At 54.7% G+C, this 25,591-nt stretch overlaps 1 protein-coding gene across 10 annotated transcripts in view; it reads left to right on the top strand.

The window, feature by feature from the left end:
- Window positions 1-18,330, top strand: part of COBL (cordon-bleu WH2 repeat protein) — a 271,166-nt gene extending 252,836 nt beyond the window's left edge. For 6 of the 10 annotated variants that reach the window (XM_053897728.1, XM_053897725.1, XM_053897731.1 and 3 more), the window contains 5 exons: window positions 6,079-6,176; window positions 7,593-9,382; window positions 10,261-10,380; window positions 10,983-11,237; window positions 17,274-18,330. In XM_053897728.1, coding sequence (XP_053753703.1) covers window positions 6,079-6,176; window positions 7,593-9,382; window positions 10,261-10,380; window positions 10,983-11,237; window positions 17,274-17,321 — 2,311 coding nt within the window. In that variant the 3' untranslated portion in view covers window positions 17,322-18,330. Of the gene's footprint in view, window positions 1-6,078; window positions 6,177-7,592; window positions 9,383-10,260; window positions 10,381-10,982; window positions 11,238-16,994 lie in introns of all 10 variants that reach the window. The other 4 variants (XM_053897729.1, XM_053897727.1, XM_053897735.1 and 1 more) reach the window with 1 other exon arrangement.
- Window positions 18,331-25,591: the final 7,261 nt, after the last annotated feature.

Here is a 25,591-nt window from a genome sequence, read left to right as displayed (position 1 = left end):
GGGGCTTGCCTTCACGAACTGTGAGATCATGACCTGAGCGGGAGACACGCAACTGACTGAGCCGCTCAGGCGCCACGAACTTGTATTATTTCTAAACCCTTGAATCCCAAAGGCAGTCTTGTTGTCCTCAGACAGTGTATCCATCTGAGTATCAACATGTGGGACTGGAAATTCCTTTTTGGGAACATGAGCTCAGCAGTGTAGCAGATGAGAGCTTGGACATGTGGGTTTCAGGCCGTGTCCCTTGGTGATGGGAGGACACTGAAAGCGAGGTTAGAGCCACAAAAGACACGGTGCAGCTCCTTCAAGACACGGGAGCCTCCCTGTTGTGGCTCCTGTCGCCCTTCATCCCCTGCCCTCTGCCTGGCTGTCCCCAAGGCCATCTAGCCTCACTCAACTTAATGGGCATGAGGACATTAACAGTGAGACCCTACTGGGCCCTGTAGGGCACTTGTGCCTGGTCTGGTCTCGGGACTGAGGTTGTGTGGGGCAGCGGAGAGGATGGACAGGGTGGGGTCCTGTCTTTCCACTGGCTGCTGCCAGCCTGGGGCCCCTGGACTCTGTGACCACAGGAACTCTGCACCCAGAGTTCTTGGAAGCATCTCTCACCTTCTGGAATCCTAGAATTTCCTGACCGCCCCCCCCCCCCCACCCACCCAACATCACTTGGAAACACTGAATACCTCCTAGAACCCAGACACTTTGTAGCTACATTTTTGCAAAGGAGCATTTAAAAGCCACTCCACGTGGGGGGCACCTAGGTGATTCGGTCGGTTGAGCATCCGACTTTGGCTCAGGTCACGATCTCACGGTCTGTGGGTTCAAGCCCCACGTCAGACTCTGTGCCAACAGCTCGGAGCCTGGAGCCTGCTTCGGATTCTGTGTCTCCCTCTCTCTCTGCCCCTCCCCCGCTCATGCTCTGTCTCTGTCTCTCAAAAATAAACAAACATTAATTTTTTTTTAATTTAAAAAAAAAACTTAAAAAAAAAAGCCAGTGCAGAGGTGCCTGGGTGGCTCAGTCCGACCCTTGATTTCAGCTCAGGTCATGATCTCACCGTTCATGAGTTTGAGCCCCACGTCGGGTTCTGCGCTGACAGCACGGAGCCTGCTTGGGATTCTCTCTCTCCTTCTGTCTCTCTGCCCCTCCTGTTCTCACACTTTCTTGCTTTGTCTCAAAGTAAGCAAATAAACGTTAAAAAAAAGAAATAAAAACCACTCCAGCTATTTCGGAACCACACTTTGCTGCTGCGAACAGGAGCTCTTGCCCAGCGGGTGAGACACCGACTTTGGTGCGAAGAAAGGAGCGTTTCCTATCAATTCCGCGAGGGTACCTCGTGGTGATGACAGTGTGGACTAAGTACTGGGTTAAATCAAGTCATACTAACGAGGGTGTCATAAAAGCGGACTTAGAGTAATTCATCTCCCCTTCGTCTCCTTACCACGGTGTTTAATGTGACGATCATTTTTTTTTTTTTTTAACCACAAGATTTTAAGTGACGTGCGTGGCTCCTCTTCCATTCCTGGGGGACACCGTGGTGCTAGAAGTCTGAAACTTTGTCAACACAGGCGCGCTGGTCAGCGGGGTGGGAAGTTGAGCACACATGCCCGTCATCAACTGTGTGTTTTCCCGAGCTTCCTGCCTTTATTTTGGACAGAGTGAGAGAGAGAGACAGACAGAGCATGAGCGGGGGTGGGGCAGAGAGAGAGGGAGACACAGAAGCGGAAGCAGGCTCCAGGCTCTGAGCTGTCAGCACAGAGCCCGATGCAGGGCTTGAACTCACAAACCGTGAGATCATGACCTGAGCCTAAGTCGGACGCTTAATCGACTGAGCCATCCAGGCGCCCCAAGCTTCCTGCCTTTAGCATACGGAGTTTAATTGTTTGAAAACGCACAGGTCCGTTGGCTTGTCAGCAAATTGAATCCCAGCCTGAAAGAGACATTTTTTTTCCTCTTAGACTACTTTTTTTTAATTCTGCCATTGGATACATTACTTGCAGAAGCTCTTTTAGCCACATCGAAAAGAGACGTGGCCTCACATGTGCCCGAATCGCCCAGAATCAGCCTGTGCTCTTTTATTGTTTCTCCTCTAAAATGAAAACAAAAAACCGAAACCTGTTTTTCCGCCGGCTGATCTGACCTGATCGCCTCCGCTGGTCGTTTTACCCGAAGCTGGCGAGGCCGAGCCGGGTCGGTGGGGGGGGGGGGGAGGGCGGAGTCTGTCACCCTGATGCCCTCGCCCCCCACCCTTCCGCCCTTTGTCCCTCACGTTGATGCAGCGGTGGCCTGCAAACCTCTGCATCCACGCTCCGTGCAAGAAAACGCTGCTGGTGATGGGTGCTCAGCGTGTGCAAGCCGGTAAAAGTGTCAGCACTGCTTGTGATTCATTTTCCTGGTCTTTAGCCAAAACAGACTGCCGTCAGGAAACCCAGCTGAAGACTGGGGGGCGGGAAGGTGCCGAGGAGAGGGACACCTGTGCACGGTTATTTTCAGCTACAAATACGCTGACGCTTGTGGCCGGCTCTCCACTCCAGGGACACGGTCTAGAACTCTCCTGCTAAGCCCCCAGATTGCTGGCTTCCCCCCCACCCTGGGAGGAGGCCCTTGGAACTGGTTTTTGCAGGGACAGAGCAGTAGTTACCATCCTTGACTAACCCTTTGGGGGCCAGTAGATGGGGGTGGGGGAGAAAGGAGAAGCGGATATTGCTACGTCTCTTCCTCGCGAAATTTTACATTGGGAAGCAAAATAGATGCGTTGACATTGGTGTTGGCTTTTGCCAGGTAGTCCGTTCACCAGGAGCTCAGGGCCCAGAGCACAGGGACCCCCCTGCGTTGCATTATGGAAGGAACCAGCAGCATGAGCAAAGTGACCTCCAGACCTCGCCTCTCCCCTTGCCTAGAGACCCCAGAGGTTCAGCAACCTCGGGAACAGCACAGCCAAGGACCATGGGTAGACCCTCCCTCCCAGGCCGGTGGCTCCTGTCCCATGTCTACTCAGTCCCCATGGGCAGGCGGGGCCCCGAGGAAGCAGGCTCACACCGGAGGATCTGGTCAGAGGACCATGTGAGGTGCCAGGCGGGCAGAGGTGGAATGGGGCTGGGTCAGCAGAGCCGGGACTGAGCGACAGCATCTGGGGGACGCCTGTGTGGTGCTGGGGACGCAGGCTCAGGAGAGCAGAAGCAGGTGGGAGGCAATGGGACTCAGAGCAGGGTCCCCCCACTTCAGCAAGGGGGCTTGGACTGCAGAGGGGCGGGGAACACCTTGCGACCTTGGGGCTTGGCTCCCGATGGCTTTTGGCGGGCGGTTCAGGCTCCAGCCTGGGCGGGAGGAAGACAATCGAGCTCACACGCAGGCCTGATCTCGGCCACCTCGGTATGGTCGTCAGGCTAATAGCTACTCACTGGGATTGTTAAACACTCATAACAAAATCAAATTGTAGGGGCACCCGGGTGCTCAGTCGGTTGAGCGTCCGACTCTTTGATTTCTGCTCAGGTCACGATCCCAGGGTCCTGGGATCGAGCCCCACATCGGGTTCTACACTGAGCATGGAGCCTGCTTGGGATTCTCTGTCTCTCTGTCTCTCTGTCTCTCTCTCCCCCTCCTCCCCCTCCCCTGCTTATGCTCTCTCTCAGGAAAAAAAAAAAAAAAAGCAATGATAGTAAAATAAAACATAAACACAACGTACCATGAGTATCGTGCACCGTATAACAAAAATGTAATCTACTTTGCAAACAGAGTTTTCGTTCATGGCCAAAAAGGGCCCAAAGGGATTATTTTAAATTTAGCCATCTAAAACATTGCCCATCGTTCAAGCTGCTTTTTTGTACCCAAATGAGCATAATACAAGACAGAAAAGGATAAAATATTCACTGTAATTCATTCATTTCCACAAGTCACAGTGGTTGGTGGGTTGAGTAAACTTTACTTCCCTGGCCCATGGGGATGTGCTATTTTTTTTTTTAATTTTTTTAATTGTTTATTTTAAGAGAGTAAGAGTGCAAGCGGGGAAGGGGGAGAGAGAGAAGACAGAGAGAATCCCAAGCAGGCTCTAGGCTGTCAGCACAGAGCCCAACGCAGGGCTGGAGCTCGCACACCATGAGATCATGACCTGAGCCGAAATCAGGAATCGGAGGCTGAACCAACAGCCACCTGGGCGCCGTGGGCATATGCTATTTTTAGATCATCACAATCATTCTGTGTATGTATCCTGATTTCTTCACACAACGTGCTGGCTTGAGCATTGATCTGTGTTTCCACAGAGAATCCAGATTCACTATAGTGACGGATTTTAACGGTCACTTTAAACCTTTTGAAATCAACCTTTGATTTTAACCTTTGAAATCAACATGTGGTGCTTTAGGCAAACCCTGACGGCTGGGTATGTGGGAACTCTTCACCTACATTCGACCAACGTTGTGTTCACATTTTTCCCGCTGTAGGATCGTTTCCTTAAGGCAAACTACCAGAAACGAGGGAACCGAACTTCTTACAAAGTTACAGCGACGTTTTTGTTTCTTGATGTGTGTTCCCAATGGCTTTCCAGTAGCAACGGGTGTGAGGGTCTCCGCCCCACTGCATTTCATCAGCTTCCGTGACTTGTTTCTAGCGTAACATGTACAGAATAGCATTCCTGGGATTTTTATTTTAAATTAGTTTTTAATTCATATGAATATCATTCCGTTCTCATAGAGAGGTGTGGTTGAGCATACTTTGAAGTCAACACGAGTACTTTGAAGAAAAAGCACCTACGTAATTTTGTTTAGCCAGGCTTTGAGCATCAAAATGAACAGGAAGCATTTTAAAAAGTGCTGGTTTCAGTTTTGAATACTATTTTACATATCACTCTGCATTTTTTTCTGTACCTTGTATTTTGTCAACTGTTTAAATTAAATGTACTTAAACCATCACATTCCATGAAAGAGAAAAACACACTTTAAGAAAATGCATTCAAAAAAAAAAAAAGAAAGAAAGAAAAAGAAAAAGAAAATGCATTCAATTAAAGCCCCAGCAGCAGCAGTAAGAAAGAGAGCCTTGTGCCCCTTACGGTCCTTATTAATTGGCCCACATGCACACACATCTCCAACTGGCCCCTTTTGTCTGGGTTGTCAGAGGACATTAGCTGAGACTAATCTGGAAGCTGCTTCCTGGCTCCCAAAAGGACACAGTCACCGAGAAAGAAAGACTCGTTTATCAGAACACAAACTTTGCTACGTAAGTGAGGATCATGCAAAAAAGCATACCCCGGGCATCATTATCTGGGCCTGATTAGCAATGAAGGAAATTGGTCCTCAATTTTCACAATCAGCGGAAAAGACCTTCAGCTCTCACTGAAGACAGACAATTGCCGTCAACATGTTTCTGTGGTCCGCGCGGCGAGCACAGAGACAAGGGCCCTTGCAAAAGCTGCTTTGAAATTGTTTTGGCCGTAGCTGTCTCGTGGATGCTATTGTCCCAGTGACGCAAATAAGGCGAGATCCGGCTCCCCTCGGCGGGCGGCTTGACATCTTCCCAGATGTCCAGGTGGCAGGGGCCACATTGTGCCTCTGGGCATCAGGCATGGCCAGTTCTCCCCCCTGCCCCCACCCCCCTGGGATTTGGAGCCCATGTGACCTTGGGTGGGTCCATTAGTCTCTCGGCACATGGTTCCCTATCTGTAGACAGCTATGGTAACACTACCTGCCTTATAAATTGCTTGTGAGGTTTATATAATACGATAATTTGCACCAAAGTCCTGCATCTGGGGTCTCGCGTATGCAGGCTGCACACGGCACAGAGGGACAGCGGGCATCCCTCCTTGGTAGGTGCTTTCTCCAGTCTTGGGGGGGTGGAAGGCAGGTCCAAGGGCAGGAACTGTTATCCCTGTCCTTGCCGCCCCTGCCGTTAATTGTCGCTACCGCTCGCACGCGCACGCGCGCACACCCCCTGTCTGTGTCCCAGCAGCTCCCAGGGCGCCAGAGCCCCGTGGATACAGAACTGCGTGAACTTGGCCGCACGTTGTGCCTTCCCCAGATCGTTCCAGAAAAGAGTAAAGCAGTAATGAGAGAAATAAATGCCCTCCCTTTCTCTCTGGTCTTCCCTAGACCTGAGGAAGCTGCCACAGCCTGCAGAGGGGATGAAGACCTCTTTATCACCGGGCAGTTCCAGAAAACCCTGGAGGAACTTGACGGGGACCTGGAAGGTGAGAGCAGTCCCTGCTTCGCCATCACATCGTGTGCTGGGCGACTCCGGGGGTTGTTTTTTCTGACCAGGTTTGTAGCTCCATGGGGACAGGTTGTGTGGGAGGAACCCTGGTCCATCTGAAGAAAGCCTGGGTGTGAGGCCAGCAAGTGAGCACAGCTCTGGAGATTGCGTCTCCGATCGGGGCTGCTAACCGCACTGCAGAGACGTTTCAATAGCGGCTTAAAATCCCTCTCGATGGTACTGATATTGCACATCGGGAAGGATTCTACACACATTCAGAGAAAAAGAGGGGCACCTGGGTGGCTCAGTCGGTTGAGCGTCCGACTTTGGCTCAGGTCACGATCTCAGAGTTTGGGAGTTGGAGCCCCACGTCGGGCTCTGTGCTGACAGCTCGGAGCCTGGAGCCTGCTTCAGATTCTGTGTCTCCCTCTCTCTCTGCCCCTCCCCTGCTCATGCTCTGTCTCTGTTTCTCTGTCTCAAAAATAAAATAAATATTTAAAACGAAAAGTTTTCCAGTGCCAAAATGGGTTTGGGGAGCACTGGGTGACACAGGTGAGCACGCTCCCACCCCTTTCCTTTCTAATGTATGGCGTTTCTTGAAGGGAAATTCAGGACCCACCGCCCTGACCATGAACCCATTTCTGGTGGGGCATCTGCTTTTCTACAGATACAGTGGGGGGAGATAATACCGCGAGGCCAAAGCAGACGCATGGGATCTCAGTAGACAACCGGCTGATCTTACAAACAAAGGCACACAGTGAAAATAATCTAGAAATCAGATATTGGCCATGCTTTAAAACAAATCAAAACAAAAACCAGAAGGAAGCAGACGGCAGAGCTGATGAGTAGTTTTGTCTACTCGCTTTTCAGCTCTCAGATGTGGTGGACAGAGCTAAATCTTCCACCCTGTGTCCCTGGGGCTCTGATCAAGTGACCCGCTAAATCCTTTAGGGCTAATTCTGAGATGCCCAAGGTTCAGTCATCTGCTTCTTAACTGAAGGCGTGGGCACCTCATCGCCCATGTGCTTTGTGGCACTTCTGATGAACGAGATCAAGTTGAAGGTCGAAACCCCAGTTCCCCTTCACGTTCTGTGCTGAGACAGTGTTTCTAGAGGGCTCAGGTTTACAGGACTAGTTTCTAAGTGAAGGATGTTGGCAAAACCTCGTCCCAGAATGCCGTACCTAGAGACATCACGGACGTGCAGTTTCCTCTGTCGAACCAGCAGGGCTGAGCCTTGGGCCCCAGGCATGTGTAGATTACAAATTGGAATGACGCTTGAAAATGCACATAAATAACTTACACAAGAAGAACCTCAGGAAAATCAAAGCCAGGGTGTGGTTACACTAAGTGATTGGCTTGGGAATCGTCACCAGCGATGCCAATCTGTTGACTTATGTTTGTCCTTCTTTGCAGAACTGGAAGACGGCTATGAAGCCGGCACCGGCTCGGTGAATGGCGTGTCTGGACGCCACGTGTCAGATGCCACGGTCCCCAACAGCGATGAGGACGCGATCCCAGTAACGTTCATAGGGGAGGTCCTAGACGATCCTGTGGATTCGGGGTTGTTTTCCAACAGAAACAACAATGCTGGTTCTTTTGACCCGGGGAGCGTGGCCGGCCGGGGAGGCCACCTGTTGCAAAGTCAGGTGGAGAACAGCCAGCAGCAGGAGACGAGAGCAGACGTGCCCGACTCGGCAGCTCCTCCCCACGGCCTTGGGAAGGAAGTCAAACCCGCCTCGTCCGACCCCTGTGAAGATGGGGGTCCGAACAAAATGGAGCCTAAGGCGACTTCTGCAGACTTTCCCACGCACAACCCGAATGCAGAGGACGGCGGTGAGGGGCCCGGCTCTGCCCTCAGTGGGCAGACACAGGCCAGCAAGAGCGCGAGTTCATCAGAGCCAGCGAGGGCAAAGGAAGGCGAGGATAAGCACGGTGGCTCAGCACCGCCATCGTGGTATCGACGGGGCCAAAACCCAGGGTGCAGTTACGGACTGAAATACGGCCTCACGACGTACAAAATCGTCCCTCCGAAATCGGAGATGAGATGTTACGACAGAGGAGTATCGCTGTCAACAGGGGCCATTAAGATCGACGAGCTAGGGAATCTGGTGAGTCCCCACGTGAACGGGGGCAGGACCGTAGCCCCGTCGTCACCCGCTCTCGACACAGAAACCCAACCCATTGAAAGGGTCAAGGAATTCTGGAGGTCCGGCTCTCTAGAGAAGCACTCTGGCCAGCCCCCGGAGTGCTCAACCAACAGGACCCCCGCTCCCACCACACCAGCGAGGCCACAGCAGCAGGAAAGTGGACTCAGGGCAGAGCCCACTGTCCCGGACCCCAAAGTGACATCGCCCCCGCAGCAGTCTGCCCACCGAGAAGCAGGGCGACACGTGGAGGAGGGGAGAGACCGGCCACCCGTGGCAGCCACTCGTCACGTGAAAGTGCCAGCAGCCAATGCCTCAGAGGTCCTGTTCCTCAAGCCCCAGAGAAGAACGTCCAGTCAGTACGTGGCCTCTGCCATTGCCAAGCGGATGGGGCCCCAGAAAGCCCAAGCCGAGGAGACCCGTGAAGGCAGAGCCCCAGAGCTGGCCGGGCGGCCTCCCGCTGGGAGAGACAGCTCAGCCCCCAGCCCGCTCCCAGAGACCCGCATCCGTGCTGATCGGGAGGCGTCGGCAGTAGGAGCCCAGCCTGGGGGGCCGGTCAGCAGCCCTGATGGAAAGTCGTCTGCTCAAGACGGCCCGGCCGCCATCCGCAGAAGTCCTTGTGTCCCGCCTGTCACGGCCGCCCAGAGGGGTCATGTGTCTATGGGACAGAGCTCTAGTTTCAGCGGAAAGCAGAGCCTTGGCGACCACAGGGCCAGCTCAGCATCCGTCCCCAGACGCACTCTGGACAGCACAGATCCCCCGCCCGCCCACTCAGGAGACGATCAGACTCCAGACAGGACCCTGGTGAATGGTTCCAGGTGGGTCCCCATCCCCAGCGAGCCTCCTCACTCTCCGAGAGGCTCCAGCACCAGTGGCCACGCCGGACAGGAGCCCCCAGAACAGAAGCCCGAAGCCAACGGCACCCTGCCACCCAGCATCTTTGGGCCAAAGAAGAAATTCCGACCCGTTGTCCAGAGACCGGCACCAAAGGACACGTCCCTGCACAGCGCCCTGATGGAGGCCATCCACTCAGCGGGCGGGAAGGACAGGCTTCGCAAGGTGAACGGGCAGGCACCTGCCTGCAGGTCACAGGCACCTGTTTCCTACCTGTCGCTCCCCACGTAGATTCTCAGGTGGCATCGGAGGAGGAGGGGCGGGGCAAGCTAAGAATGAGGGAGGCGAATGCCGGGGTTTGATTTCCACCAGGAGCTTCGCCTTGCTGCCTGCAGAGTATTTAGAACCACAAAAGAGATGAAAGCAGATGGGTTTGCGGTTGTCCGAACTGCCTTTAAGACCCTGACCCCCTGGGGGTAGATGTGGGCGGTAAAGTGTCCGTACCTGGGGGTCGCCTCATCCGTAACTGGTCCTTGAGTGAGCAAATAGAGACTCAGGCCCCTGCCGGTCACTCCTGCGTGGTTAGCGGGGTCTACTGTCCTTGCTCGGTAATGGCAGGGACGGAGTTTATGACACCCGCCTCCCTTGTCCAGGCACTTAGCACCAACGCTCAGCTTTGGGAGCCATCTCCATTCCACAGGGGCGGAAACGGAGGCACAGTGAAGTCAGGCGAGCTGGCCCACGGCCACGCTGCCAGCTAGTGGGGATCCCGGGCCCTCGTTCAGGTCTGCAAAGCTTCAAGGCACATATCCGCTCCAGAAGCTACACCAGTATCAGGAGCCACACGACATTAAGAGGCCACCATCCCATGCCACCCCACACACATGCGCTTTGGTCGTTAGATGGCGTGAGGTCAGTGTGGAATGTTCACGCCCTGCCCAACGGCGGAAATACATTCTACCTTCCACCAGCGGGGGGCGTAAAATCAATCCTCGAGCCCTCACCTCCCTCACCTGATAGGTATCGCTTTCCTCTGGTGCTGCCCTATGCTTTGCCTTTCTCCTCCTTCCTGGGGAAACGTGTTGACACTGTGAACGTTCCAGATTGCAGAGCACGCGTCGGAGGCAGGGCCCAGGAAGCCGTCCTGCAGGGAGGCAGAGGGCGAGCGCTCGGCCCTGCTGGCGGCCATCCGAGGGCACAGCGGTGCCCACAGCCTGCGGAAGGTAAGGCAGGGCCTCCCGTGGAGGGATGGTTTCGCAACCCCGTGCCCCATGGAGACCCATGCGGGGGCCGCAGCTAAGCCGCCATCAGAGTGGGCAGCCCAGCAACCACGGAGGCTGGCGCTGAGGGGCAGCACCCCGCGTGGGAGAGGCAGGCGCATCGGGGAGCTGGCCCCCATCCCTCCCTCCCTGCCCGCCTGGGACACAGCACATCCGGAGCTCCCCAGCCCCCAGCGTGGCTGCCGGGGGCTTGTCTCACCTCCGGGACAAAGTTGCCGGTGCTTTGGCCCGGATCTGGCACAGCCTGGGAGCAGGGGCAGGACCGTGCCATCCGGCTTCTAGTCTCAGAATCAGAGGAACAGCGCGGGTGTATTACCCACCGAGGGAGGCACGCAGCCTCCCCGATGGCTGGGCACTTGGTCCCGGCCTGTCCTCACCCACCGAGATGGGGCAGGGGGGCAGGGAGTGCTCCGGAAGGCTCCCCGAGATGGGCACCGGCTGGGGACCTTGGGGGGCAAGCCACGCCTGCCTCCCCGGCTGAGGCAGCACGTCGCCCCTCCGAAAGGCCCTCTGGGACCTTGTCCTTTGACCTTCTCGTTGTTTAGGTGTCCTCCTTCGCCTCCGAGGAGCTTCGAAGCTTCCGAGACGCAGCGCTGTTGGAACGCGGGCTGGAGCCGCCAGGGCTGGATGACCTTGGCGTTCGGCCCCTGCTCGCCCTGCCGCCCCCGCCCCCTCCGGCCACCCAGGCTCCCTCCGCGTCCAGGCCGGCATCCAGGTCCAGCTCGGGCAACCCGGCCGAGGCCAGGCAGGCCTTGATGGACGCCATCCGCTCGGGCACAGGGGCCGCACGACTGCGAAAGGTGACCGTGGGTGACCCTGTGAGCGTTAGGATGGGGCAAGGGGGAGGTCACCTCGGAGCCCCACGGCAGTAACATGGCAGCGGTGACCGATGGCTGAGGCCCCGTCCCTTACCCCCTCGACCAGAGGGAGGGAGATGGCCTTCACCGCGTGGGGGGTCGGCCCTCAGACATGCTCCCCGGGGATACAGGGTTCCCCAACCTTGGGGAGGGCACCATGCGCTCTTGACTGTGGTCCAGGGACAGGCCCGACAGGCATCTGTGAAGTGTTCTGTAGGGAGCACACATCACAGTCATGGCTCTCAGCGTGGATTGAGGCTGTGGACATGATTTCTTTCCCTCCTTCCTCCCTTCTTCCTCCCTGCCTCCTTCCCTCCTCCCTCCTCCCTCCCTCCTCCCTGTCTCCCTGTCTCCCTCTCTCCTCCCTGTCTCCCTCCCTGTCTCCCTCCCTCCTCCCTATCTCCCTCCCTCCTCCCTATCTCCCTCCCTCCTCCCTGCCTCCCTCCCTCCTCCCTCCTTCCCTCCCTCCTTCCTTCTTCCCTCCCTCCCTCCTTCCTTCTTCCCTCCCTCCCTCCCTCCTTCCTTCTTCCCTCCCTCCCTCCTTCCTCCTTCCCTTCCTCCCTCCTTCCTTCCTTCCTCACTCCTCCTTCCTCCTTCCTTCCTTCCTCCCTCCTTCCTCCCAGCCTCCTTCCTCCCTGCCTCCCTCCTTCCTTCCTCCCTCCCTCCTTTCTTCCTTCTTTCCTTCCTTCCTCCCTCCCTCCCTCCCTCCCAGCCTCCCTCTCGTTCTCTCATTCCCTCTCTCTCTCACCTTCTGTCTTGGCTAGCATTACGTGTGAAATTATTCAGTTGGAAGCCTTTTGGGCAGAGCACACGCTTTCTGCTTCTCCACAGTTCTCCTCTTCTATGTGGTCTCCTGGTGGGCTAACACACTTGTAGCCCTCACGTTCCCAAAAAGCAGATGCGTTTTGCACCATCCCGATGGGATGCCCAAACCAAAGGGCTCCTGAGCCAGGTGGCTTCTGATATCTGTGTTGTCAGCTCTGAGATGGTTGTCTGTCTGAGATTGATTCTCTGTCCCTGCTCATTTCTGGTGGGCTCGGGGAGTTACGCTGATTATAGGGAGGCCAGAGGGACGTATTTCTGCCTGAGAGATGCTTTCCAGCCCCTAAGCTGGTGTTTTCGCGTGCACCTGAAGAGGTCAGTACTAAGATTACCCTCACGATCTGTGGAAAGTGGATGAGGCTCAGAAAACCTGAGTGGCCTGGCCTCGGTCACAACAGGACTGGACTGACACCGGTCACTTTGGGCACAGAAAGTACTCGGAAGCAGGTATCACCCCGTTGCATGTGCTGTGGGAGAGCAGGTGGCCCTGGAGGGACGGCTGAGTTGCTGGCGCTAAGAAGGCAGATCACTGTCCTGCGTCCACCCGGGAGCCCGTGGCAGCGGAGGGGACAGGAGACAGCCCACATCCCTGCAGGCAGCAGGCCACGAAGGGCAGTCCTCGCTCAAGCCCAGAGAGCCAACGGAGCATGGCCCAACCACCCGCTGATGGGGAGCTCCCCCGGGGGCATGGTCCCTGCGCTTGGGCCAGCCCCCAGAGCTGTGTCCCTGTGTGACAGTGCTGCGTTCATGGCTATGTGCGTGTGGCCCTCGGTAGGGACCCCAGACGTCCCATGACGCGGATGCTGGCCAGTCATCTCTGGACACACAGCCCCCTCCCCCTCAGGATGCGGGGGGAAAAGACAGCATCCTTGGCTGAATGGCAGAGGTAGACAGAGAATGTCACATTCTCTCTCCTTAGAGGGGAGAGCTGCTAACGTTACGGGGGGCTTTCTGGTTTTCTATATGCTTTCTTTCATTTCCGTGGAATTTACGTACTGATGAACTTACGTACACATACCCCAACAAGCTGGGGTGAGTGGCTAAGTCAGGGTCCTAAGAAGGAGACCGCGGGGTTCTGAGGAAGGTGGCTGTCCACGCGGCACCTGAGGCAGCCCCGCCCTCACAGTTCCCAGTATTCAACTGGGTCACCGGCTGGTCCGGTGTCCTTCCTGAGGGGCCCAGAGCACAGCTATCGGGCCCGACCGCCCCCAGCTGATTCTGGGGGAGGATTTTGAGTTTCTCAGAGGGAAATCCACATCAGATGTGGGGGCAGGGGTGGGAGGTGAGGCTCCAGGTCGGCAGATTTCAGGTGTTTTGGCCGAATGACTTCACCTCCAGATGCGAACGAAGTTGAGCTTTTGTCAGATTTTGGATGGGACGGAGAGAATGTGACATCTTTGGATTTTGGATAATGCCGAGTGTGACTGTATGACCACTGACTGTCCCCTTTCTCACCTGTGCCGTTTCCTTCACCGGTCCCTGGATCTTTCCAGAACGACCGTTACCCTGCGTACCTTGCAGGACTCACGAGGAGCCTGGGCCCAGAGAGGCGAAAAGCTTGCCTGAGGTTGCACAGCGGGGCAGAACCGCAGCAGGTGTAACCCTCAGGCTTTCTCTCGGTGAGGCTGAGCTGGGGACAGGGGGGCCAGGACCAGATGGACCAGTGGGTGTGGGGCTGGCACAGCAGGGGCCCTGTGCGTCTGGACTGAAGCTTGGGAGCAGGGCAGCTGCAGGAGAGGTCCTGGGCGGCCACTTTCTTTCTGCTGCTTCAAATGGCATTCAGGGCCTTCCTGTTGATTGTTTCTCGGATGAGCGTAAGTGTTGTGACCTGCCTCATCCATCCTGGGATGGTCTGTTCCGTCCACATTCAAATGGCACGTGTGAGGTTTTGATGGCCTGAACGGTTTACGAGACGCCCTTGGGCAGAAGTGGCCGGGATGTGTGTGACACGGGGGACCACGTCCCTTCGCTCTCTATCACTGTGCTTCCCAGCCATACCGCCGTGTGCACAGACGCACAGGACTGGGTCCCTGCTCTCCCCGGTGACCCAGGACCCCTTCTCCCCCTTGCACTGTGCATACCAAAGTCACGCGAGACCCGCTGATGGCGACAGGACCTTGGAGGGCAGGGGCTGGGTGGTCCGAGTGACCAACAGCACCCCCTCCAGCCTCCATGAGGTTCTCGCCTGGAGCCAGTGCTTTGTCCTGTAGGAGGACGCACCTGTGCCTTTTTCCCAGTGGCCTGCCCGCCTTATTTATGCGGAACGGCAGATCTGTGGCGTGGGGAGAAATGTGCAACTCAGGCAACGGGGCCCATCTCTGTATTTGCTCACAAGATGCTGCTTCTCTGCTTGGCGTGGACCCCGGTGACCTCTTGGCTTTGCAGCCAACGCGCTTGGGGCTGTGTCACGGCACGGGAAGCTCAGGTCATTGGGACTTTGCCTCGTATTTTTTCTTCGGCTCCCTTTTACCCTTTGGGCTGTTAGGGCCCTGTAAACTTGGGGCAAGTGCCATAAATTGTGGGCTCTGGGGTCCACACCACGTGGGCAGAGCTCTCCCTGGGCGCTCGCGTGTGCACATCACCCTTCACCAGCTCCTGGGCTCAGTGAGGGCTCCAGGCCAGGGTGGCCGGGAGGGCTGTGTACACCTGAGGCGGTCCCTGGTCTTCCCGGGGCTGCAAATACTCCGCTCCTCTGTCAGCCCAGCCTCCTCCTGCAGACTGGGGTGCCTGGCCGTTCTGGGAGGGCTCTCAGGCAGGCAGGACCGTCGGGGCTACGCCCGGGATGGCCGGTCCCCCTACCTTTATCGCACGGGTTTCACACTGGCAGCGATGCAGTAAAATGCGAAAGGATCAGTGTGGCACCTAAGGAACAACCACCTTAAAAAGGAACGCCATCCTTCAACGCAGTCAAGAGTACAGTGGCCTTCGCGGTGTGAACGAATTAATTTCCCTGCCTCTGTATTTGTGGCGATCAGCGAGATTTCCAGCTCCGGGTGAGAGCATTTGCTGTTCTGCTCTGTCCGCGGGCCCTTCCTCAGTGGACCAGCTGCTCTTTCTGAGTGCAGGGCTCAGTTGGACCCATGCAGTACCCACCTCCCCAACTCAGCCCTGCGCTAACAGTAACGGGGAACCTGTGTGCGGCTAACTTGAGCGGTGTGTTTCTAAATGCGTTATTTCAGGGGGCCTGGAATGTGCCCCGAGCACCTTCTTAATCTGTGTTTATATTTAAAACATCCAGGGGCGCCTGGGTGGCTCAGTCAGTTAAGCCTCTGACTTCGGCTCAGGTCACGATCTCGCTGTTTGTGAGTTCGAGCCCCACATCGGGCTCTGTGCTGACAGCTCGGAGCCTGGACCCTGCTTCAGATTCTGTGTGTGTGTGTGTGTGTGTGTGTGTGTGTGTCTCTCTCAAAAATAAACGTTTAAAACACTCCAAACCTTCACATGTGCAAGCATCCACACCACAAGCACTTGCTGAGAAACCCCCAGGGTCCGGGGCCCGTGGTACCTGCTCAGGACAGTGTCTATGCCCTCGTGGGTCCTCAGCCAGAAAGAGAGGTACAGTTTGTTGTTGACCGCAGGACCTTCTCACGAGGTTAGGGACGCGATGAAAGCCCCAGAGAGGCTTCCTCGTGTGCCAGACTCCTTCTGGGCCAGGTGGGGGCAGCCCGATGGCCCTGGCGATCCTGGGGGAGCCATCCCTCCACTGCCGCCTCTGCTGGGGCCGCACGGCCGCGTCTCCTCCCACACGCGTGTCGTGATGCTTGGCCTTGACGGCAGACCCCGTGAGTCACGATCAGATGGGTGACGCTGTCCCCGTAAACACCCAGCACCCCCCCGAGCAGGGACAGAAACCAACAGCAGCAGCAACCCTCTTTCCCCAGCCCCGAAGGCGTCTTCCCCGCAGGCCCAGGGTATCCCCGCTCCCGGCCGCGTACGTCAGACCGTGACGAAGAACCTGAGTGCATCCTGTCACATGCTCGGTTTGGGCTGCTCATGGGGTGAACCCGGCGCACGTTTTGGTTACAGTGGACCCGTTCAGAGGCACAGACGGGTCGGTTCTGGCTTCGCTGTGTGATCACAGGCCGTTGAAATACCTCCTTCGACGCGCTCCAGATCAGGGTTTCTGCAGGTGGACCGTAACGGGAGGGTGCGGGGCAGAGCTGCGAGTGGAAGTTTGAGCCGTGCGTTTGGTAGAATAGGGACTTCTGTGCACATTCGCTCACTCGTGCCATGAGTACGCGGCGCTCAGTAAGTTCTGTGCCCAGAGCGGGGAGGGGAGCCCCACGGTTTCTCCTCAAGGGGCCCCTCTCCAGCGGTGAAGGAGTGGGGAGTCTGGGACACCGCAGCAGAACGGGGTCACCGACGGCACCAGGGGCGACTGGATGGGCCCCGACTAGGAGTCAGGAGAACCTTTCCGCGAAGGTGGTATATACACCTGTCGTTGAAGGAGACGCAGCTTTCCAGGTGGAAAGGGACATCCCCAACGGAGGCACCCCACATGCAAAGCCTGGCCAGAGGAGAAAGACCCCAGCAGATTCAGAGAAGCGAGGGGTGGGGGGGGGTGGTGTTCGGGGAGGGCTGGGGCCTGGGGGCAGCTGACGGCTCTAGCACAGTGACGGGGACCTCCAGAGGTGTGGACCTTGCGCGGGTCCCTGCTTCCTCTGCTGAAAAAGACTGGCACTGAAGGCGTTAAGGGTGTTTGTGTTTCGGAACACGTTCTCCTTGGGGCACGTGAGCAGAATGGGTATCGATGTAGGGAGAGTCACGGCAAGGATGTTCCTGCACTTAGCGCCTCAGCCCCTGGACCTCCGCATCCTTGGCCGACCCCGTTGGGCCATCCGGCTCCCCTGAGTAACCGCGGCTCTCTCTCCTCTGCAGGTGCCCTTGCTGGTGTAAATCCTCGATGAGATCAGATCGCGGCAGAAACCCACCCCTGTGAGCCGTCCACAGTCCCCGCTCGAGGACGCCACGTGGCAGGGGGCGTCAGGACGTGGCGGACTTTCTTGTCTACAGGCCAAACGCACACAGCTGGTTTTCAGTCCTGCGACATGGTTCCAAGAGAGGGCACAATTCCGCCCTGCTGCACAGCTTAGGTGCCAAGGAGACGTGTTTGCCTCTGAGTATTTCACGTTGCCAATAAACCTTTCTTGTTGGCAGGTTAATGGGGATCTAAATGCGGGAGCCCAACACTACACTTCGTGGTGACCTTCGGCCGATGCTGGACCTTTGAGAATTTACCACATAGATAGATGGTTGCGACCATTTCGCTGTTTGAAATCTTTTGAATTCTAGGGAGATACGGAGAAACCGACTGAAACAATCCGAATGTCAGAAGCTCTGTGATGTTTTGCTCGTAACAAAAGAGCCAGAAGGCTTTTTTCAAAGTTGACTGTCGAGTCATGAAACCGTCGGAGTTTTATCCCTCAAACATTGGGAGTTATGACCTCCCGGAGGATCGCAGACCATGATCTGACCAACTACGCTTTTAAAAATCACCTGTTCCCGCCCAGAATAAAATCGTACTTGATGTATAGACAGGCATTTCTGATTCTCCAGGGGTGGCGGTGACAGAGGTCAGAATGGCATTGGCGTGGACGGTCGGTGCCCCACCTTGCAGGTGTCCCCAGTGGGCTGTGAAGTAGAATGAGCCTCCCCCAGGAGGGCTGTGTATGGAGCCCGGTGACTTCCCTGGGAACCTTCCGAAGTCCTGCATGGGGCCCGGAGCGGGGACGTTGGGTGTCTGCGTGTCGCCAGGATCGGATCAAAATTGTGCTGGTATTTCATGGTTTGTGTTCAGTCTGGGTGCTTTCGCCCAACAGATCAGGGTCACCCCTGTATCACATGGAAGGCTTTTCGAAGGACACGGAATTCTGCCACTGGTATTTATAATGAAGTTTAGACACAGCACTAGTCTCTCACTTCTGTCTCTAAAGCACTTTGTTGCATTGGGAAGAGCTCTTTAAGACACGAATAGAAATCAAGAGGAGCTCGTGAAATAAAATCTCTGTCTTCATCAAGCAACAGATACATGGTGGGATCGTTTTAATGTCTCACGGCAGATCTAGGCATCACGTAGAATGGAAACTTTGCTCTGCGTTGTCCAATGGCCGTTGCTCACTTCCCGGTGGGGCAAGAGCGTCAGCCGGTCCCTCTCAAACCACACTGTCTCCACTATGTGTCTTTTAGTGCCACAAATAAAAGAAAATGAATTTCACTGTGTGGAAGTTGTGACTTTATGCTACGGTTTGTTGGGATGCCCATAGCCCCAAAGCAGAAAGGAGAGGTTCATTTTTTTCAATCAACACATATGACTGCCTCTATACTCCTCTGGGCAGCAGAAGGCAAAACAGATGAGAATCCCTGTCCTCATGGAGTTTACTTTATAGGGGAGGGGACAGACCATACGCAACATAAGCAAAATATTAAGTATATTTGGAAGCTGATAGTGCATAGAACATCAGGAGAAGGGATGAAGAGTAAAATAGGACGATGAAGAGAGTCCTTAGGGATACAGTGATGTTTGAGTAGAAGCCTGAAGGAAATGAGAGAGCAGACCATGGGTGGATGTGTAACTGGCGGGGAAAGAGCAGGTACAAAGGCCCTGTGGCAGGATTTGCTCAGCATTTTGGAGGCACGAGGATAGTGTGAGGCATGATGGTCATGCAAAAATACGCTGTTTCCCAGCCTCTGAACCCTGGTCTTCGCACACAACTTTCCCTCCCCTTTTCCCACAGCAGCCTCGCTCTCCAGCCAGACCAAGAGGGGGGCAGACACAGCAGGGGGGGTGTCCAGAAGGGGACCTCAAAGATGAGAAAGGCTGTCCAGTTAAGCGCACCCTACCCCTGTTTCCTTTCTCTCCCGAGGGAAGGGTTCAGCTTTATGCTAAATTTATCCTTTGCTGTGATTGTGTTATGTCCCGCATCTCAAAGCCTTGGGCTTTGGACCATGGAATGGGGACTGATACAGCCATGTGGGTCGTGCGTTCATCTCTCCCCCAGGTTTTCACAGTTGTCCCTGGTTGTGCTCGGTAAACCTGAGTGGTGGCGAGGCACCGGTTTCCAGAGGAGGCAACTGAGGTCCGAGAAAGTTGAGCAGCTAACAGAACAACTCGATCACCTTCTTCTTCTCACGCCGGGCTCCCCTGTTCCTCCGGAATTTAATCTGAACTCAGTCTAGAAGACTCCCCGGGGCCTGTATCCCCTCCCACCTGTGTCCTGCATCGCTGTGGAACCGGTGCCAGGTTGTGGGACATACCCAGACAGCACATGGCCCTCCCCCATGCCTCCTGTATTTCCCCTGCCAGAAACCTGCTCACCACCTGCCACCCGGCTCAGCGTGGAGCCTGCTTGGGATTCTCTCTCTCCTTCTGCCCTCTCCTCTGCTCTCTCTCGCTCAAATAAAAACAAACAAAAACAGAACAAAACAAGAAGGAAGAGGAAAAAGCAGGGAAAAAACTCCCAAGCCCTCCTCCCTCTGTGTTGAACGGTCTGTGGCTCCGCTGACCGCTTGTTACCTCCCCCACAGTGGGGACAGGATGGTCAGAGGGTAGGGCATGACCCAAGTCTCCTGGGGCGGGTCCCGATCAGCTCTCTCCCCAGCAGGGGCCACGACCAGGAGCCAATCTGTCAGCGCACAGGGACACCCACTGGGACAAAACGTGGCCCAGGGGAGTTCAGGAAACTGACCCAATTAGCCACCATTACTCCTCGGGTGGAGGCGTGGAGGGCAGGGAGAAGGAGGGGTGAGGGCATCTGAAGGGAGCAACACTGGAAGCGTGGAGAAGCCGCGAGCCCTCAGCAGGGCGGCTCAGACACACGCTCAGGAGGACCCCCGGGGGGCTCCTCACTGGGCCATTTCTATCACCGAGACATTCCCAGGGTCAAGGCCACTGCCACCCACCCCTGTGTGTTCGGCCGGAGATGCGAATGTGTTCAGAGCTGAAGGATCAGGACGCGGTTAAGTCGGCACCTGCTCACGAATGGTTTGGCCAAGTTCCCCGATCGGGCACGGGGTAGGTGAGGGCGGGCAGGTGGCCCAGCCAATGGAGGCCGCTCCCTCTGCAAATGGAAGAAAATGCAGTAGACGTTGCTGGACTCCCGGAGCGCCGCACGGTTCAGTCAGTTGAGCGTCCGACTCCTGATCTCAGCTCGCATCTTGGTCTCGGGGTCGTGGGTTTGGGCCCCACGTTGGGTTCCATGCTGAGTGTGAAGACAGCTTAAAAAAAGTTGCTGGGGTCTCAGATCCCAGGCCCTCGGGTGGGTGCAGACTCAGGCAATGCAGGAATATTGGCATCCACACATTACGCCCTCACCTTCCTCCTCAGCCTGAGCTCCCCGAATACTGGGTGGAGGACCAGCCCCGATGGAAAGACCCACCCGGAGAGGCAAAGGGCTTGGCCAAGGTAAAACCGCAGCTCTGGCCGGTGCCTTCTCCAAACCCGCTGAGGTACGGCTGGGCCAACCGCTCTCCCTGGCCACCGGCTCTCCTCACCCTCCAGACCTGGGCCTGCTTGTCCTTTCCCCCACACACCACATGGGCTCACTCTTCCATGCTGGGCACGAGAACTCCTATTCATCCCTCAAAACCCTGCCGCCTCCCACAGGAAACCGCCCCCAACCACCCCGCTGGCCTGCAGAGAGAGGCAAAGACGGCCCAGATCTCGAAGCAGTGCCTCCTACGCTGTGGCGTCCGCACGCGAATCCACTGGCTTCTGTGACAGACGGGAGCTGTGTCATGCTCCCTTAGGCTCTGCAGGCCTGGGGACGGACAGTAGTGCCGCGGGTGGGCGTCGTTTGAACTGGAGGGGATTTGCCTCCAGCCGGGACCCCAGGGTAGGCAGTGAGCCCAGGAGGTCCACATGGAGCCTGCATTTCTGGATCTGGTCTGCCTGCCTGTGGCCCTCCCTCTGCCCCGCTCAGCCTGGAGGCAGTAAAGCAGAGCATCCCAGGTAGAAAGTTCCAGAAGGACTTGCTTAGTCAATGGCTACTGAGCAAATGTCGAGTTGTGGGGAAGAGGGGAGGCTCCCCAGGAGGCAGCTCGGGGTTCCGGGATTGTCGCCTAGCTGCAGGGAAGGGGCGGCTGGGGGGAGAGAATGGAATTACCAGCAGGTCTCAGGGACCACAGGGCTATCCAGGCCGAGGCAGCCTGACGCAGGGCTCGAACCCACAGACTCCACTGAAGGAGTCACTTGCTCAAGCTAAGTGGTCTTATGCAGCTCAGTTTCAACCTCCCTCGAAGTGTGGATCTGGGTGCAGCAAGTGGTGGTGGCCACAGCATAGACACCTCCTTGCCCAGCTAAAAGATAATCAAGGGCTCTCCTGTTACAACCTTGGCCAGAGAGTCTAGGGATTTCTATTGGGCAGCGAATGCTTGGCGGTGGATTCCCCAACACTTTCAAGAGTTTCCGGCCATAGTCTCATTTGTATTCATGCCTAGATGGGGAAATAGAGATCCACCAAAGGCGGTGAATCCCGAATCCTGAAGGACCCCTGGTAGGTCCTCTCTAGTTCGATGACGTAAATTCAGGGGAGGTGACCAGTGAGCTATCCTAGTTTGTAAGGAGTTAGGGGCACAGTTAATAACCTCAGAGGCATTGCCCAGTTACCCACCCACCCAACGCCAGCCATCTAGGCATTCATAGAATGATAGCCACCACAGACAAGGATAGAGATCCTGCTGGGGCACACGTCACTCCTGCCAAGGTGGCACACTGTTAAGGGATTCATTCACAAGGATGGCTGCACTTGCCCATCCAAGTCAGGGATCAGTTAGCTATTCAGTGCGTTGGGAAGTAAATCTCTTAGCTTGAAATAGAAAGTTGTTCTACGTTTCTTGCAAAGATGGGCGCTGCCAGTGAGGTCTTCCCATGGCCGGGAGCATGTCTGACCTAGATGACCACAGCCGCGTGGGGGTGCGAATATAGGTACTTGTGTCTGATTGAGCGAGTAGTTATGATCAGAGATGTTCAAGGCACTGGAGGTTCTGTCCACCAAAGTCCAACTCTATAAGTGACTTCTCAGGGGGGTTGATTATAGGTATAATGACATCAGGTATAGAAGAAATTCTGGTCATGGGAGGGTTCTGCAGCATCACGGACACACTGGGGTTTTTGATGACAAATTAGGCAGTCTGAATGGTTTATTCCTCTTAGCAGTGGCCTGGGAGGGTACAGATAATAGTGTTATCTTTTCAGGCCAAAGTCAGAACAAAGGAAAGAAAAAGAAGGGGTTTCATGTTCAATTAGACCATGAAGTCTTGAGCCATGTCTTGGGTGGGAACTGTCGATCTCGATGTCAGCTGCTTCTCCCTGTTGTCAGTTTCTTTGATGTCTCCCAAGCCTGCACAGGACCAGGTGTCAGGTGGGACCTTCTTTAACTGTGTCGTGTGTGTCCAAGGCTCAATACCTTTCAGTTTTGCCTCCGTGTCTGTGTCAATAGCACTTGGCAAGGTCCCTTTCGATGGAGTTCAAGGACTGTCTTCCTCGGATAACATTTCCAAGACACCCAGTCACCAGGATCCAGACTATGAACGACAGGATCCTTTGAATTGGGATCTGGGGAAGCATCTCTAACCTGTTGATGATAAGCTTGAGCATAAGACATCAAGGACTTACAGAAGCTGGTCACACTAGCCTGAGACAAGGGATCAACGGAAGGTTGTATACCAAATGACGTTGGTCTGGTGGTGACTGTCTCGTGTGGAGTGACTTTATGTTTCCCAAAGTGGGCACTGTGAACAGTCGGCAAGACCAAGATCAACATCTTAGGCCAAGAGAGTCCAGTGGTTTCAGCAAGTTTAGAAATTAGAAGTTTGAGAATCCTGGGGCGCCTGGGTGGCTCCGTCAGTTAAATGTCCAGCTTTGGCTCAGGTCATGATCTCATGGTTCATGAGTTCGAGCCCCACATGGAGCTCTGTGCTGACAGCTCAGAGCCTGGAGCCTGCTTCGGATACTGTGTCTCCCCATCTCTCGGCCTCTCCCCTGCTTATGCTCTGTCTCTGTCTCTCAATGACAAATAAATGTTTAAAAAAATTATAAGTTTGAGAATCCCATTAGTTCTCTCCGTCTTGCTAAATGATTGAGGGTGACAGGGACAGTGAGAAGTCCAGGAAGTTTGCAAGGCTTTCATTAAGGCTTGTATGGTTTGCCCAGTGAAGTGGGTGCCTCGATCACTGGAGATTGCGGAAGGTACCCCAAGTGAGAAACACATTCTCCAACAATTTCTTTGTCACCATGAGGGCCTCCACCTTGTGACAGGGGACGGCTTCAACCCACCTGGAAAACACATCTACAACAGCAAGAACATGTTAACCCATGCTAGGTGGCAGTTGAGTGAAATCAAGCTGAGGTGCTCAAAATGTCCGGAAAGAGGTCTGAGGGCTCTGGGGACAAAAATAATTTTCCAGAATTATGGGTCTGATAAATCAGAAATTGCTAGTAGACTGTTTTTACAATTTTGTAGACTGTTTTTACAATTTTGTAGAAGTCTCCCCACCAATGTCTATCCATAAATTTGAGTCATCTTAATTGCACCATGGTGGGTGAAGGGATGAAAAAAACAAAAAAGTTGGGTTTGCCAGGGAGCCAGGAAGAACCGAGTGAGTGGCCATCTTGGGGTTCCCAGAGCCCTGATTATTCATTTAATTTCCAGCCATTGTTTTCTGTCCTTAATTTCTCCGATTCAGGAGCAGACTGTCGCCATGTTGCAAGGACATCAGGATGCCAAAAGTCTGGCAATGAGGGGTCAGAAGCGAATGGACTTCATCCGCAGCTGCTACAATCTTTATAGATTCCATCACTGCTGCCTTTGCGTCAAGGTCAGCCAGGCCAGTTCCCTGATGCTCAGGTTGTCTTTCTAGTGTGAGCCTCAGTTTTGATGACAGCAACATCAGAAGGTAATGGAATGTCACTAAGAGAATTGGTTACTTGTAGTACATTTTTTATTGCACAGGGCTTATATTGGGGTCAGAGAGGATGCAAAAAAAACCCCTTATGTTATGTTTCCATAATGTCACCAAATCACGGACGATCCCAAAGGCGTACTGGCAGTCAGATAAATGTTAACGGTTTGTCCTGATAACTGGCCTGTCCTGCTAGGGCCCGAAGCTCCTCTTGTTGGGCTGATTTAGCTTACAGGAGATTTCTTTTCTGAGGTAGTTCAGATTGGGTATAATAACAGCATTGCCAGCTTGGAAATTCCCCTTTGCATTTTTACAGGTTGACCCATCAACCAACAGAATTAGATCAGGGTTAGTCAAAAGGGCAGCTTGTAAATCAGGACACGGTGTTATGAAATGGGGCATTACCTCACGGGGCTCACCTCATGGGGCTCACCTTCGTCAGGTAGGGTGATGTAGCAAGATCGAGAACGTTGCAACATTTAAGATGAAGATTACGTGGGGAACGCAGAAGGATCTCATAGGAGGCTAGTCGGCTTGCGGAGAAATGTTGAGTGGATTCAGAGTTAAGGCTTCAGACAGAGTATAAAGTTTGGGAATAAACGTCATGTCCTAGGGTCCAATCTGCTGAGGCTTTCACTCACTCTGCAGCTGAGGCTGTAACCTTAAGGCAGTTGGGGTAGGCGTGAGCCACAGAGTCAGGCCATATGCAGGAGCAGGCAATAAGCCAATGTCTATGGCCGGGTCCCTGAGTGAGCCAGCACTCCCAGGGCCTGGTTAGGTCTTTCATGCACAAGCAAGGTGAAAGGTTTTGAGTAATTAGATGGCTCTGCAGCAGGTGGCTCTTGTAGCACTTGTTTTGTTCTTGTTTATTCATGTTTGTCTTTCCAAGGAAAGGATTTGGGAACTAAAATTTTAGTAAGTTCACGGAGGATAATTAGGAACCCATAGCCCACCATCTCTGGCCAGTCCTAGGAATCTATGAGGCTGTTGCTTGGTTGTGGGCCCAAGGAATTCTTGGATTAGCCTAATTCTTTTTGGAGATGGCTGGATTCCTTCAGGGCTTAAACTGTGACCCAGCTAATAAACACTGTCTGGAGGTCATTGTAATTTTTCCTTAGAGAAATTTTCCTTCATGTTCTTCTTCAGCTAATTGTTGCAGCAAATAAACAGAGTATTTTATGGATGACTCTAGAGTCACAGAGCACAGCCAGAGATACTGGAGAGGGTCGATTTCCTGGGGAATTAGAGGTGCTTCACTCTTGGTAGAGCACTTGGGAGAAAAAAGAATGGGTGTCAGGCAACCCCCGACGCATGACTGTGTTTTGATGACAGTCCCCTACGAGGGTGCACTGGGGGAGATACTTGTATCATTTTAGGTTCCTGGCCTTGGAAGCTAATGGCTTCCAATGCCAAGGCTAAAAACTTGGCAGACGTTTGGGGTTTGGGTGTTTTTTTTTTGGTTTTTAATTTATTTATTGAGAGAGAGAGAGAGAGAGAGCACATGCACACAAGTGAAGAAGTGAGGAGAGGCAGGGAGAGAGAAAGAGAGAGAGAATCCCAAGCAGGCTCCCCACTGT

Source organism: Panthera pardus, unplaced genomic scaffold, assembly GCF_024362965.1.
Source record: "Panthera pardus isolate Hobbes unplaced genomic scaffold, ASM2436296v1 HiC_scaffold_8, whole genome shotgun sequence".
Taxonomy (NCBI): Eukaryota; Metazoa; Chordata; class Mammalia; order Carnivora; family Felidae; genus Panthera; species Panthera pardus.
Note: the sequence above shows the minus strand (reverse complement) of the source record. Positions and strands in the feature narration are given on the sequence as shown.